Raw genomic sequence first — 16,381 nt, 5'->3', positions numbered from 1 at the left:
CAATAATTACTGAAATATCAAGAAATGGGAGGAAAAAAAGATCACACTGATCATGGGAGATAGTAGGTAACACAGTGGTTTCAGTCAATGGACATACCACAAGGTTGAAAATAAAAGAGAGCTTGAGGTTTGGCATTCTGTGTAGAGTGTGGTCATTAGAGGTAGTGCAATAGGTGGATTTGAATCCAAAGCCTCCCCATAATGTGTCCACTGAATCAGCTAACCTGCCACCTTGCTTGGTCACAAATGAGGCTATAGCCTTATGCATTTCTTTTGGGACTTGAGAGGCAACATTACACAAGTGGATGTGGGAGGGTTTTTATTTACATTCACCATCAAAACTGAAGCTATTATATAGTATCTGTACAAGTTCTGGCAATTTACATCTGACCAAATAGTCACACCACCACCTAAATAGGTTGGAACTGTACTAACATTTGTGCTTAGTCTTAATCTTCTGACCTCTGCAATAACAACACATTACAGATGTATCAATTGGCATAATTATACTGATATTACCATCTTCAATGCACCATGAACTATCCTCTTCACTAGACTGTTCTTGTACCATAACTACAAATCCAATAACTTATAATGTTGGAGACTTTCCTTAAGATTATTTCAAAATTTTGTTTAAATTCACAGTACGCTAATCAAAGAATGACATTTAACTTTTTTGTAGTAATGATGTGTTTTTATCTCTGTTTAACAGATGTAGTTCACACCTTTAAGAAAGACATACAATCACTTAATAATAAGGCACTGGATCACTTTTGGCTGTTTACAGACACTTATTAATGCACTGCCTGGAACACTTCATAAAATAATTAAAGAAAATGTTGACACAACATTCTCACAATAAGCAGTAGTTCTCTCAAAACCAATTTCTTTGTTTTAGCTATGTTGTTCAAAAATATTATTTTCATATATCTCAAATTCACACAAGGAAGTTGTTATTACATTGCCAAACAATTAGGAAATACTATCATGTTGTAACACAAGCAACCACTTCTGCAATGAACAAATCATACTTCATGAATTTTTTTAAACAAATGGCAGTCATTACATCTGGAGGTTTTATTTGTAGCACAACATACATTTACAAAACTATGTTTTCATTTGTTTTGTAACTAAGTCACAATTGTATTTTCTAGGTCATCTTTGTGACTTTCATTGTTGTCCCAGTCAACTATGTCATCACCCCAACCGTCACTTTCGGCCAACCACTTATCATGCTCTGAAGTATCAACAGCAAAGAGCCTGGAAGTAACCCCATGAGTCTGCATACCATGTTCAATGTCCTGATCTATCTGTGCAACAGGTGGCTTCGATATTACTGGCTCCATATCCTGGAAATAGTTGAATTCATCTTGACTGCTGGTAGGGGCACTTTTAATATCCAGGAACGAGATATCATGTAATGTCTGTGATGGTTTCTCTTGATGCCTAGTGGATGGCTTTGGTTTCTCTTCTAATACAGAATCTGGAACATTAATCTCTCCCTGAAACAAAAACAAAATATTTCAGTCTTATCAACATAGTGCACAATCTCTCCATCTTAGATTACATTTAAATACAAAAATAACCCATAATGAAGGGTAGTTGGCCAAGTACAAAGAGAAAATGTAATTGAATCTTTATCAGTAAACAGTACAAAGTTAATGTGATTCATCAATTTAGGGTAATTATTAAATCCATAAAACATTTCAAAAAATCAGTACATACAATCGTCAAGTACAATGTAACAAATGGTACAGTATGTGAATGTTTATAAATGTTCCGGGTGTGTCTACACTTCTTCACACAGCACACATCTAATCAGACCAATTCTGCCCACATTCGACCCCGCAGTGACAGTGTGAACTGCTGCGAAGCGGTGTAGCAAATCTCCAAAGTTCTATGGTCGACGTGGAATATAAATGCTATCCTTGATGTAATCCCACAAAGAAAAAATAATTCAAAGCATCAAGTTCAGGAATGACAGTGGCCACTGGAGTAGTGCCAGATCAACAGCCTCAACATGACTTATCCTTCAATGTGGTAACATCTCGTTCAGGTAATCTCATACGCAATTGTGGAAATGTGAAGGGACACTGTCTTGTTGAAACCTGAAATCCCTGCTATCAGTTTCAAGATGTGGCATTAGCCACAACTGCAGCATTTCAAGATAGGTGATACCAAAGGCTGTCCTCCAAGAGAAGAAAAATACATAAACTGTCTTGCTGGACACAACACAGAACAAATTAACTTTCTCAGAATTCTGGGAATGATTGACAGTTGCATGTGGATTGTCTGTCCCTAATATGTGGTGTTATGTCAGTTGACCTTTCCCAAAAGATTAAAAGTGGCTTCATCACTGAAGATTAATTTGCTTGTAAAATTGTCATTTTCAAGATGGTTCTGCGTATCAATGCAAAACTGCAGAGGGTGCAATTTGTTGTCATGGCTTATGGTTTGCAGGAGCTGCAAATTCACTCTCAATCACTTACACAGGATTTTCCACACTGCTGGCTGAGGGATGTTAGGACTTCATATAGTCACATCCCTCACAAGGTCCACTGTCTGTTGTGACAGGCCTGGTCGGCCTGAACATTGTGCATCACACAAACAATCATCCTCCTCTGGTGTGCTGGGAAAGTTGGAATGGATAGCTCTGCCCACTGCCAATCAGTAATGTGTGTGCAAATTCCTACACATAAAATGCTTCATCTGCCTTGTTTACCATGTATTAAAGTGATAGATTGTGTTTGCATGTGACAAAAATAAAACAATAAAATATTTACTCAATTAGTAATGCACGGTATTTTGACAGTTTGTTTAATGTGAATTTGAGGAAAATGGTATGTGAATTTGAGGAAAATGGTACGATGATCTACATAGTTGTAGCATAAACCAAGTAGTTTGACACAAATCTAGTATACAGACATAGTATTAACAAAAAGGTTCCACAAAATGTTGATTCATTTCAACTTCTAATTTGGGTCCCATATTTTTATTTTGGAAATCTGGTCGCACTAGACTACGGAAACTGACGACAAATGGGCAACTGGCTCAAATCCTATCTACAGGACAGGCAACAGAAAACAGTGTTAGATGGTAAAAACAAGCAGGTAGGATGGGACGAGTCTGACTGGGGAACAGTACATTATGGACCACAAGGTTCTGTCCTTGGTCCCCTTCTACTTCTCATACATACACTCACGTTCAGAAAAAACAGAACACCTTGAGAAAGACTAGAAATAGGAAGTTCACATTCACACGACATATACATTAGCATGTTCTAAAGAAATGATTAGCATTTTGTCACCTCGATTCAGCACGTATCCTGTTGCCTAGTAAGCACAGGGTTCTCTATGGGCCCCGATAACTTGTTCCACACGTGATGGCATCAACAAGTATAAAGTGCAAATGGCGTCCTGTTTTATAGCCACCCATGCTGCATTCACCTGGTTCCAAAGTTCATCTGTGGTTGTTGGCACTGGGTCGCCAATCAAAAATGTGTGGGATACGGTGAAATGAGGAAAGGGTACGGCTACGGATCACAGGATATCAATCACATAGGTCAAACTGGTCACAGTGCCCTGGACACGCACCAACAGTGACTTGGAGTTGTACCCGATATCATCCCACACCATAAGGCCTCGAGTTGGCTCTGTATGTCTTGCACGAATGCAATCACTGAGATGTCGCTCCCCCTAACTGCAGCAAACCAAAAAGCGGCCATCATTTTCCAAAAAACAGAGCCTGGACTCATCCAAAACACTATCTGATGCCATTCCTTTCCCCAGCAGCATTGTTCAATACAACACTGCCATCTAGCACGTTTCTGCATGTTAGTCAAAGGTAGGTGGAGGAGACAGCGATGTGCATGTAACCTACGCCATAATAAACAGTAATGGACTGTCACCCCTGATAGTGTACGACGTGTTAAACTTTCCCATGGTTGCACCAGAGCTGGAAAGGAAGCAGATCTGACATGCAATACCATTTGGATGAGGTGTCTATCTTCTCGAGGGTGGGCTGGGTGGTGCGATGTGACCCATCTTGTCTTGTCCTACAGCCTTCTGTGAATCATTCTGACACACAACATGAGAGTATAAACGACCTACCACTGTCCTCAAACAAAGCAAGCAACTTTACAATGTTTGCAAATGACACAAATATTGTGACAGACAATACAACATCCACCGACCTAGAGTTAAATGCCAACCAATTACTTGCAGATGTTCTGAACTGGTTTACAGTAAATGCTGTATCAGTAAACTTCACCAAGACCAATAACATTCATTTCCATTCTGGCCACAAAAGCCCACAGAAGATAAACATTGCACATGAGAGCCAGCAGACACAGAGGGTACACTGCTTGAAATTCTTAGGCGTCTACATAGATAGCACTCTTAACTGGGAATGCCACATCCACCAAATCCTGAAAAGGCTTAGCTCAGCAACATTTGCCATCAGAATAACTCCCAAAATTGAGGACATCAGTGCCTCAAAATCTGCTACTTTGGCTACCTCCATTTACTTATTTGTTGCCTCCAAGAACCTTATGTAGTAATCTTTTTAAGCAAATAAGGCTACGAGCCACAACCTCAAATATCTCTTTCATGCTTCACAGTCACCTTCAATATGAAATGAATGTCATCCCATCATCATAACAAGAAGGAAATGTGCTATGTACTGTAACTTGGGGAAAACACAAAAAAATCTCTGGTGCAAAAAGATGTAAAATACATAAGCACAAAAATCTTCAACCCACTTTCAAGTAGTATTACATGTCTATGATGTAATAATATACTATTTAAAAACAACCTAAAGGAGTTCTTGCTCGGAAAAAGTTTTTACTCTCTAAATGAATTCTTTATCATAGTAACATAAAATAATTTCTGTGTATTACTGCTTTAATTTACCCTGCTGCTTTAATTACATTAATTTGTGTTCTCTAAGTTAAGATCATTTTTTTTACTTTTATAAATAACTGTTAAGATATAATTCTCATATATTACCGAAACACCTGTTTGTAAGTTTAATTAGAACTTACTTATAGTCATTTATTATTATTATTTTCTAATTTGTATTCTTAATCTGCATTTGTGATTCTGTTTGACTCATTCCACATCCATGCATTACCAAAATTTATCTACAGGATAGGTATTATAATAAATAAATACACTGAGGTGGCACCCTGAGTCATGGCTAATAATGTTTTCCATGATATTGACTTCAACTGATTATGTTGAATAATGGAATCCTAAGGTTTCCATCAGTACCTTCGACTGATTGAAATCCATGGAGTGTTGTGTCTCCAAGCAAATGCTTACTGACCACCACTGATGTGCCCAGTTGGCCTAAGAGTGAGTGAGTGCACACGCACGCATTCGTGTGTGTGTGTGTGTGTGTGTGTGTGTGTGTGTGTCCATGCGCACTCGACTTTGGTATTCCAAGCAGCATCCTTGCACAACTTTGACAGTGGACTGCAGTTACACTTCATTGCAAATCACTATTGACACTGGGGAAATATAAGCACATGTCACATGCTTGTCATAGGAACAAATGTATCACTAGTCAATAATGCTTCTTACCAGGTGCCGCTGGCAGTAATACATATGTTCTTACTATTTACTGGATGTGACAACATAAAGCATCACAATACCAATGTTATTTTTCAATACTCTCAATGTGTGCAAACAATTTCTCCCAGTCTTCTACAGTTTTTTTTTTTTTTTTTGCAGCTTTGTGTATATCTTTAATAGTGTTCTGTGAAATACTTTGGATGACTACTTCTGGAAAGTACTTTGTGGAATACAAATCATGGAAGGCATAAAAGTAAAAACCCTTCATATAGCTGAGGTGCTGAACAGCTGATAGGGACATAAAGAAAATTGAAATTGTTACCAAGCTTTCAGACAATGTCCTCCTTCAGAGCTAACTAGTACGGAATATTCTCTCTCTCTCTCTCTCTCTCTCTCTCTCTCTCTCTCTCTCTCACACACACACACACACACACACACACACACACACACACACACACTGGATGTCAGGTGGCATTCCTCTGATGTTTCTACAGATCTTTTAAATTCTATTTTTACTATATGTAGGTGCAATGTGCCGAAGCAAAGACTGCTCATAGGGTGGAAGACAAACCCCAGATTAATACAGTGTGAAGTTCAATTGATGGTAAAAGCAAACATAGAGAATCATCAGCACTTTTGGCAGCGATGAGTGCAGCTCATATGCCGTGCCAGGTTGTTTTCACATTTGTTTCTGCATCTGCTTTTCGTTAACATCCAAGAAATGTGAAATTCACTAATTCTTAGTGAAAAATATGGTATACTCTTCTTCTGCTGATATGCCTATGTCACCAACCGTTTCAGACACCTTTATTCACATATCACCCAATTCCCTGACATCTTGCTTGTAGGTCATCCTCGAAATAAATATGGCACATCCGATTCAGTAACCCAATTTCTAACTATTGAAAACAAAGAAGCAGACCCTCCATAAATGATAGTTGGGTGAATTTCCAGTGTCAATAACATTTTCAATATGAATTTTATGACACTACGTAGTTCCTCTTTATGCGTTTGAATGAAATGGACTAAACATGAACAACAGATGGTGTAAACCACTCACACTGCATAGTTAGGGCACTAGTGATAGACAGACACATAAACATGACAGAATGCACAGTTAAGATTTTAGACAACACAGTAACAAAAACACAGAATGTCTGTTGGTTCTGAGGAAAGACATTATTCAATAGATTCCAACTTAATTATACTCCTGTCTACCGCTTAATGCCTCAACTATACAGGAACTGTTACCTTTACTCCTTCCATTGTTTATCTTCCACACATACAGTACTATATCATCATCATCATCATCAATAACCACAAAGTTAAAAAGTCCCATAACAAAACTATTATTCAGATAAAGCTGACATTTTATTTACCGTATTTACTCGAATCTAAGCCACACTTTTTTCCGATTTTTGTTATCCAAAAAACCGCCTGTGGCTTAGAATCGAGTGCAAAGTAAGTGGAAGTTCTGAAAAATGTTGGTAGGTGCCGCCACAACTAACTTCTGCTGTTGAATATATGTAGCGCTACACAGGCATACTTTGCACGCACAAAGATAAATACTGGCGCCAAAACCTCTATGTCAGTAAAAAAAAAAAAAAAAAAAAAAAAAAAAAAAAAAAAAAAAAAAAAAAAAAAAAAAAGGCTAGAAGACAAGCTTTTTTCTCCACCCCAAGTTTCAACTACTGCATTTTCATACATTATCCAACAAAGTACATAGAAATTCCATATGCTACATCTTCGAGTGTAGTAGCCTTTCAAATATTCGTAGCAACAGAAATAAATTTCTTTACACAAAAATACCAACAATGCACAAGGCTTTAGGATTGTTTCACGAGTTGATACGCTGGGGGGCTCATTAAGATTTCACATAGCGGCACCTATTGCTTCGTAGAGTTTTGTGAAGAACTTTCATTAAGGTGCCAAATTCAAGTGGGGAGTTATTTCTTTTGCGGAAAAAAGTTCTAATCATGCTGCAGGTCTGCAATACGGGATTGATGAGAGCAACGTCAGGCGATGGTGACTGCAGAGAGACAAATTATTTGAATGTTCAAGTAGCAGGAAAGCATTTAGTGGGCCAAAGTGTGACCGATATCATGCACTAGAAGTGATTTTAAATGAATTTGTTAAGGAATAGCGTCAGAAATTCCTGCGCGTGAATGCCGAAATTTTAAACATTAAGGCACATGAAATTGCCAGAGAGCAAAAAATCGAAAATTTTAAGGCTAGTCGCAGCTGGATTGATATGTTTATGAAGTTCTGGGGTTTTTCACTTCGGAGGTGAACTTCAGTTGCACAGAAGCTGCCGAAAAATTATGAAGAAAAACTTGTGGAATTTCAGCGCTTCATAATTAGGCAGCGCACAGAAAAGCAATACTTTCTTGGTCAGATAGGAAATGCTGACCAAACTCTTGTATATTTTCACATGTCGTCAAATTATACGGTTGATGCCAAAGGAAAGAAAGACATAAGTGTTCTTACATCAGGGGGGTGAAAAACAGCGGATGTTCGTCATGCTTGCTTGCACAGCAGATGGACATAAATTACCCCCATTCATAGTTTTCAAGCAAAAGACTTTACTGAAATTGGAAGTGTTTCTAAAAACTGTAATTGTATGAGCAAATGAAACTGGGTGGTTTTCGGAGGACATGGTGCTGGAATGGATTGGGCGTGTGTGGAATCTTTGTCCTGGCACAATGCTTGGTTTATGCAGTCTGTTGGTATTAGATGGGTACGCAGGCCATACAACACCTGTAGTAAAATGAAAATTAGAGGAAAGCAAAACGGACTTGGCAGTAATTCCAGGTGGGATGACTTCAATTCTGAAATCACTTGATGTCTGTCTGAATAAACCATTAAAGGGAAAGCTTAAACGCATGTACACAGACTGGCTTTCGAAAAGCGACAGACAACTGACACCAGCAGGACGTGTAAAACGTGCAAGTTTGTCAAAAGTGCATCAATGGTTTTATGATGCATGGAAGTGTATTCCAAATCAGACTGTGCAACAAGCATTTAAAAAATGTTCGATATCCAATGCACTAGATAGTATGGAGGACGATGCTCTGTATGAAGAAATGAGCAACAAAGTATCGAGTGATAGCAATTCAGAATCATGACTGAGATTTTGAACATTTCATATAAGATATATTACAAACCTAATAAAATTTTGTTTTAAATTTCATTGTTTAATTTCTAAGTGATTTTCATTCTTATTTTATAAGTGTTGCACAGGATAGAAAAGTGTGGAGAGCTGCATCAAGCCAGTCTACGGACTGAAGACAACAACAACACACACTGCATTTGAACTCGCCACTAAAAATCTACTACAAAAATCCGACTGGCAAGGCTGTTTGTGATGTATGTCAACATGGCCAACTCTACGTTCTGAATTTTTTCCTACCTGTGACAAGAGACAGTTGCTAATAGGAACTTTTATGAATCATGAATCGCATGCCGTATTCTCTTCACTATAAGAATAATACGAATGTAAACATTATGCCACGTACTCTTTCGTGTTTACTGCTATCTCATTTAAATCCTATCTGCCTAATCAACTACGAAACTAGAGTGAGATAACAGCAAACGCGGAAGAATATACATACCATGTCATGTTTATATTCGTATTATTCTTATGCTGAATAGTGATACAGTCAAAAATGAAGCACGAGAACTGACTAGATTTTTAAATCTAAGATGACTAATTTCTGTGCAGAATTAATGTACTAAAGAGGCGTCTGCAAAGATTTTCAAACGGAGAAACATTTTTGCTAAACTCTCGTTCAGAACATCTATCATAAGCAGTCTATTATTTGGTTTTTGTTGATCATTATCACAGAAAGCAGCAGTGTAAGTAACAACAAATAGCAGTCTCTTGTCATTGTTTCACTAATGAGACAATTCCTCTCTTTTTTTATTGTAAGCAGCGGTAGCACGCACAAAAGTAAGCCGTACCGCAAGTGGCGACAGGTCGTAAACACTCATTATCAGAATGCGACAAACAACGCATGACAAGGTACAATAGTGCATTTTCAGTTTAGAGTGTTGTAAACACCTATAACAAAGAGAATGGCTCTTATCACATCAAAGCAAAATAAGCAATCGATTCAAACCAGACAAAGCGCGTGAAAAAGGAAGGGTACCCGTATAAATACAGACGAAGCATTATAACAAAGAGAATGGCTCTTATCACATCAAAGCAAAATAAGCAATCGATTCAAACCAGACAAAGCATGTGAAAAAGGAAGGGTACCCGTATAAATACAGACGAAGCATCTGATGCATAACAATGGCTACCTGGTAAAGCTTAAATGCTAAGCTTACAGCTTGAACCAAACTACCGTAGCTGTATCTTCATCCACTCGACCTAAATTGTGTATCACGCTACAATGGACTAGCTTTGTTTCGATTTGGAGGTGCGGTCTAAAACTGCCCTTTCCCCTTGAATTTCGAGTCTCAAATTTCAGGTGCGGCTTAGATTTGGGAAGTTTTTCCCCTTGATTTTGAGTCTTATTTTTCAGGTGCGGCTTAGATTCAGGTGCAGCTTAGATTCAAGTAAATACGGTATGTTATTACACAACATGTATGAACATAATTAGAACAAAATGTTATGGTTATCAACAGTATTTTTATGACAGGCCTGTAAAGTTTCTCCTTATCATGTGTACAAAACATAACAATGAAAGTTACAAATGAAACCTAAAAAACATAGCTGGCAGTGCTGCGATTTCGAATCTTCACATAAAGTAGCTCATGGACAGACAGAAAAACATTTTCATAGCTCATAATTAAGTATACATTTTTCATTATTTCTTTATCATCAAAAATCAAGCTTAATGAATGAGATGTAAGAGAAAATTTAAGTATAATCACAGCCTGCAGTTGATGTTATTATTAAAGGAAATTACTTAGGATGTGGTAGAAATAGCTCCCACAATTTCAGAGGCTGCTGACAAATTGTGGAAGTCAATAAATTAATGAAAAAAGAACACAAAAATTTCTTTTATTTACCATACAATTCTTATTATAGGCAATTTTAATAGTAACATTGCCCAGGGGCCTTCACTGTTAATGTATGCAGCTACAAACAAAACTTTTGATACATATTGTCAACATCCACTCTGAAGACCCCTTGCACATGTCCAATGTACAACAAGTATTTAGTCCTTACTTTAAGAAATGGTGTTACAGCAATTTTGACCTAAGATCACGATTGACCATTGTTTTGTGCAGCCCAGCTGAATTAATCTGCAGTGAACTTTTAGTGCAATATATGACTGTGCCATTGTATGCATTTCTCATCATTAATTCTCAGTTTTGAGTTAAATGTTCCTTGGTCACATGACCTGTCAGCATGTTGATATTACTAACACAGCCAGTAGTTTTTCTTAGACGATTTATGAGAAAAGCAATTTCAGTGAAATAACAAATTCTTCCAACATGAAAATGGAGACAGAATATTTGCAGTACTAACAGCTAAGTATGAAAATATTATCTATATACGTAGAAATAAATCAAGGAAAATGAGTTATTAAGTTATATATGAGATATGGGTAAATAAAATAACTTACAACCCTCATCCCTACACACACACACACACACACACACACACACACACACACACACACACACACACACACACTGCAAGAGCACAGTATAACTTACATTGTTTTCCCAGTCAGACCAAACAGCAGTTTCCTCATCTGAAGAGCTATGATCTTCTCCACCGTCAGGGGAAGGTCTCTCAGAAAGCTGCACATCACAGCTAGTAATACCATTTGGATCACACTGTAGCTGTGTGGCTCTGGACTGATGGCCCACAACCTGTGTAAATTAAAAGATAATGCAACCAGGTTCACTTCACACGCACACTATCCACCCTTTTCTTAGAACGAATAGTTCAAGCTTAAGCAAATGTAAATCATCATTCCTTTAGAATAGGCATAAAGTAAAATTGTACTTTACCTATTTTAAATATCACCAGAGAAACTGTACATAATTCCTCATTTTTATAGATCTGAAGGCTTGTATTACACATTTCATGGGCTGAAGGTGGTGGTATCCCACCATTCAGTAATACTGATGTGTAAAAATATAGTTAAAAATTCTTGTAAAGGATTTTTGGCTTTTGGCTTCTGCATCCAAATAGCCTGCAAAAGAATAATATACAGAAGATTTCTTTCTTCTTTTTTTTGGGAAGGACCTCATCAACCAAAAGTTTGTTTCACAAGCCTTTTCCATCTCATTCTGTCTAATGTGTCCTAGTACCTTAGAACCAAGGAACATGTACATGTGTCTGCTATCCATAGTTGCTTCAGATACCAGTAGAGTGCCACCAACATCAACAAGAAATTGTGCAGCAGCCTCTACCAAATGCTTTATATCCTCCACTTAGCTTTGGGTTGTGCTTATTGTTTTCTTATTCTGAAATAAGTGAAGAGACTGCTCTGGCAAATAACAGGATTCAAGTATGATTCCCACAACACCAGAAATGACTAGCAATTCCTATTACAATGTGAGAGTCCTGCTTTCAAAGAAGCATAATACATGGGTGTAGGGTGCCTGCCCTATGAGAGGAGGCAGATATTATTCTCCCTCAGATCTCTGGTCTGAGTTCTCATTTGTTTATGCTTCTGGCCAACTGCCTCTTTATGGTGTCCGCACCATAGCAACTAGAAAAAAAAATCTATCAATATGTTTGAATGTCTCAAAAATCTTCCTGTAGAGCATCAATAGAGTTATTTATGGTTCTATTTCTACTCTAAATACCTTGTCAGTTCTATCTGTAGTGTTGTCACATGTGGGTCACAAGACTACAAATGCCAACAAAAGGTCACTGCACTATGTCAATCAGAGCTTTGATGTTACAGATTCAAAATCAATATTCCACAGATTCTGCAATTATCGCAATGGATAGAAAATAAAAATAGTGTCAAGAAAACTTATATAATGTCAAGAACAACCTTAGATCAGAGAAGCACACTGTTTTACAGAGGGAAAATGCTGATTTCTTCTTCTTATTATTATTATTAACAAAAATATTCATTTTCTTGCAGCTTAATTAGAGCCAAAAGAAGAAAATAAGCAAAGAACGTCTCAGAAAAAACTCTGTTGACAGTTTTTCAAAAGCAATCATTCCAATCAAAAACCTCTTATTATACAGAATAAAAAGTATTTATTCTCTTTCAACAGTATTTTTAAGTTTCTAATGTTGTTAAGAGGGCAATAATTATATGATGATGTCCACTTAAAACAGGTAAAACCCATTATAAAATCAAATTGTGTGTGGCTTGAAGTCATTTTATCTGTATATTATACAATAAATTTTCTCTGTTCAACTTTTATAAAAGATTTTAACTAACTCCAACATTAGTGCTAACACATGTTGATGTATACACACCAGTGGCCGACCATCAGTAAACAGCCGGGCCCGTTTTCCTCCTATGACAGCTGCTGCACCCAGTACAGGAACCAGTTCAGCAAGTGCACAAAGTGTTGCCGTTACTAATAGGTCATTTGTATCCTTTATTCCTACCAACAACTGAAAAATTATAATTTAATTAACTTACAGTATGAGGACAAGAGTATTAAATTATACACTTATGAAATTTGTTATTAACAATCTGAACGAAATCAAAAGTGATAGCAGTGTACACGGCTGCAACACTAGGAGAAAGGATGATCTTCACTACTCAAGGTTAGATTTAACTTTGGCTCACAAGGGGGTAAATTATGCTGTCACAAAAGTCTTTCGTCACGTACCTAATAGCATCGAAAGTCTGACAGATAGCCATATAGCATTTAAAAGGAAATTAAAAGAATTTCTTAATGGCAACTCCTCCTACTCATTAGATGAATTTTTTGATATAGCAAGCGGGTAATTTCCCCAAACACACAAAAAATAAAAAAATAAAAAAATTTAAAATATTAAGTGTTATGTAATGTTTTCTGTAATGTAATATCTTGTATAGACACTTTTTATTAACCTGACACTTTCCACATCATTACAAAGTGTTGTATTCATGATCTATGGAACAAGTACTAATCTAATCTAATCTAATTACACAATATAAATACAATAAAAAATTGAATTGTAAGAGAATCATTTTGGATTGTTCTCTACTCTACAAACAATTTATAAATACAATTGGGAAGGCGAAAAATCTAAGAATTTAGAGCTAGTGACCATATGGTTATGAACACTCATTTATAGACATGGATAATTATTATGAAATATATGACTTTTCTCCCTACACACTTCTGTAAAAGAACACAATAATCAAAAAACAACTTTAAATTTGAACTTAATTGTTCTTACTCAGGCAGTAACAGGTATCCAATTTCTGTAAATTCAATATATTTCTCTAAAATTTATCACACTTAGCACCTTACAGACTGCACAGGCTGACATAGAAGCTGAGATACCACCAGTACTACATACAGCACAATTTATCAGTTCATACCTCATTTTCAAGTGCTCATTTCCCTAATGATGCACAAGTCTTCCATAAACAGAAAACATAAATCATGCAGATAAACAGCACTGCATGCTGATAACTACAAAAATTAGCTCCCAGTTTCATACAGGTGGGGTGCCTGTACCAGTACAGTAATAGTTCAAATGCAAACAAGTTTAAAAGGAAGTAAAACACATTCTGTTTGTAAGGAGAGATTGCACAGCAGGTTTCTAATTCAAAGATAGCACATTTGAACGATAGTTTTTTTTTTTTTTTTTTCTCTGAAGGAGAAGCGCGTACCAGCAGGTGTCAGAATAAATAGTGGCAGGATTTTGGTCTACTGAGACTGTGTCCGATGCTCGCATTGATCAGGATCCCATTTCTGACACCTTCAGGGTGAAGGCCACGACCTTATCTTCAACATCTCCATGACATTATCTTTCCACAAGAAAACACCAGACCAAATGTTGCCCACAATGCTCTGGCCAGCATGTCCTCTACATATTTCACCCATTGAAAATGTCCTGTTATGGATTGTTAGGAGACTGGTACACCACCACTCACCAACCACTACAAAAAATGATATCTGGTATACATTTGAAATAGCACAGAATGATGTATCAGACTTCAAAGCTCAGTTCAACTCAGCACACAACAATGTTAGAGTCGATGTCGCTACCAGAGGTGGCAGCTCTTGTATGCAAAACTACGCACCCAATACATCCCCAAATAACCAAAAAATTTTATTGTTTATCCTTCCTACTAAACTACGTACACGTAATAAGTAACATTATGTTATTCACTATTCTTCCTGGTGTTGCAATTTTAATGGGCAGCAATGTAGAAGTATGTTCACTTTCGAACTGCTCCAACAGGCAGCAAGAGTCTCTATCTCTCACATCAGTTTCTCCCTATTTCTGTCAAAGTGAGGTCCTTTAACTTTAAACTCGTAGGTATATCTACTTTCCAGGAGCTTCCTTCACTCATTTCCTCTCATTTTTCAACAATAATTTCCCCTTATTCTTTCTCTTCATCTCCTGCCATCTACTTAATTAACATTGTGTTAACTGGAGAGGGAGTAGGAGCAGCTACTCATTTTGGGTGATGATTCATCCTGTCGCATGCCAGAAGTAATTTCTGGGAATCGTACATTCATCCCACTGCTGTGAGTAGATGCATTAATGCGTGTGTGTGGCTTTGTTTGCCTGTGTCCACTTCCACTAAAAAAAAAAAACCTGCAAGCTCAGGAGGTAGTCAAGTTCTTGTGCTGTTACTTGTGACTGTGTGTTGCACATCAATTATCAGTAGATGAGTTGTGCCTCTCCTTACTTTGACTAATGCTTTCTATCCTGTAACAAAAATAGTAACAACATGGAAATCAGACTGTAACCTTGAAATATATTAGTCTTATTGAAGCCCCACCTAATTAGGTATGCCGATACATATTTATACTCTACTTTCACATCACAAACTAACTGCAGTAGCCCTTGAGAAAAATTTCTATAATCCCTTTTTTACCAGACTGTTAATCTTTTTGCTCATGAAATAATGCAACTGACAAAGTAACACACTTCTTTAACAATGTTATATCTACAAAAGTTTTACTTCCTAAAACAGTTTGCACACAGTTTTCTTGTTGAAAATTCAGTATAATATTATCTAGAATAATGCCACGCTCTGGTGATAATATTCTTTGTAAATCACAGTGTGGGCATGAAATAGGTTGCTCACATGAAAATGCCATTTACATTTTCACTCAAAGCACTTAATGTTTTAAAAAGCAGGATTACATTAGGATTTTTTTACTTGTTCAAAGCACCTGACAATGAATCACATCTGTTTGTCAAATAGAGGCTTTAATAGCATTTGTGATTTACCAAAAGACTGATTCACATTGAAATTGGCAAGTGAAATGAAGAAAGCTGCACTAATTATATCACCTAATGTAGACAGGAAAACGTTCTGACTAAGCTGAAAAGAGATGGATGGCTTTAGTTTCAGGGATGGAACAGCATGATAAACAACCCCCATTTCTCAAAGTAGTGGGATGAATGTACTTAAAATGGACTAAATACCTACCAGACCTATTATTAAATTGTCACCAGAATGAATCTCTCAGTCTGCAGAATAAAACACTGTGCTGGACTAGGACTCGAAACTGGAACCTTGCCATTTGTGGGTAGTACTCTTATTAACCGAGGTATTAACTCTAAGCTCATGAAATACCCACGGTGTTCCAGTTCTGTCAACACCTTTCTCCTACTATCCTAAGTTCACAGAAACTGAGCTAGCACGACTAAAAGAAAGAACATTACAGAGAAATGGCTTAGCTGTAACCTAGGGATT

At 37.0% G+C, this 16,381-nt stretch overlaps 1 protein-coding gene across 4 annotated transcripts in view; it reads right to left on the bottom strand.

Moving 5' to 3' along the window:
• Positions 1-1,062: 1,062 nt before the first annotated feature.
• LOC126469661 (protein-associating with the carboxyl-terminal domain of ezrin) overlaps positions 1,063-16,381 on the bottom strand; it is a 74,609-nt gene continuing 59,290 nt past the window's right edge. For all 4 annotated transcript variants that reach the window (XM_050096797.1, XM_050096799.1, XM_050096800.1 and 1 more), the window contains exons 9-11: positions 12,979-13,119; positions 11,244-11,402; positions 1,063-1,502 (exon numbers count right to left, since the gene is read on the bottom strand). In XM_050096797.1, coding sequence (XP_049952754.1) covers positions 1,131-1,502; positions 11,244-11,402; positions 12,979-13,119 — 672 coding nt within the window. In that variant the 3' untranslated portion in view covers positions 1,063-1,130. The remainder of the gene's footprint in view (positions 1,503-11,243; positions 11,403-12,978; positions 13,120-16,381) is intronic.

Source organism: Schistocerca serialis, chromosome 3 (genome assembly GCF_023864345.2).
Source record: "Schistocerca serialis cubense isolate TAMUIC-IGC-003099 chromosome 3, iqSchSeri2.2, whole genome shotgun sequence".
Taxonomy (NCBI): domain Eukaryota; kingdom Metazoa; phylum Arthropoda; class Insecta; order Orthoptera; family Acrididae; genus Schistocerca; species Schistocerca serialis.
The sequence above is the reverse complement of the archived record's forward strand: the minus strand, read 5'-3'. Positions and strand labels throughout refer to the sequence as shown.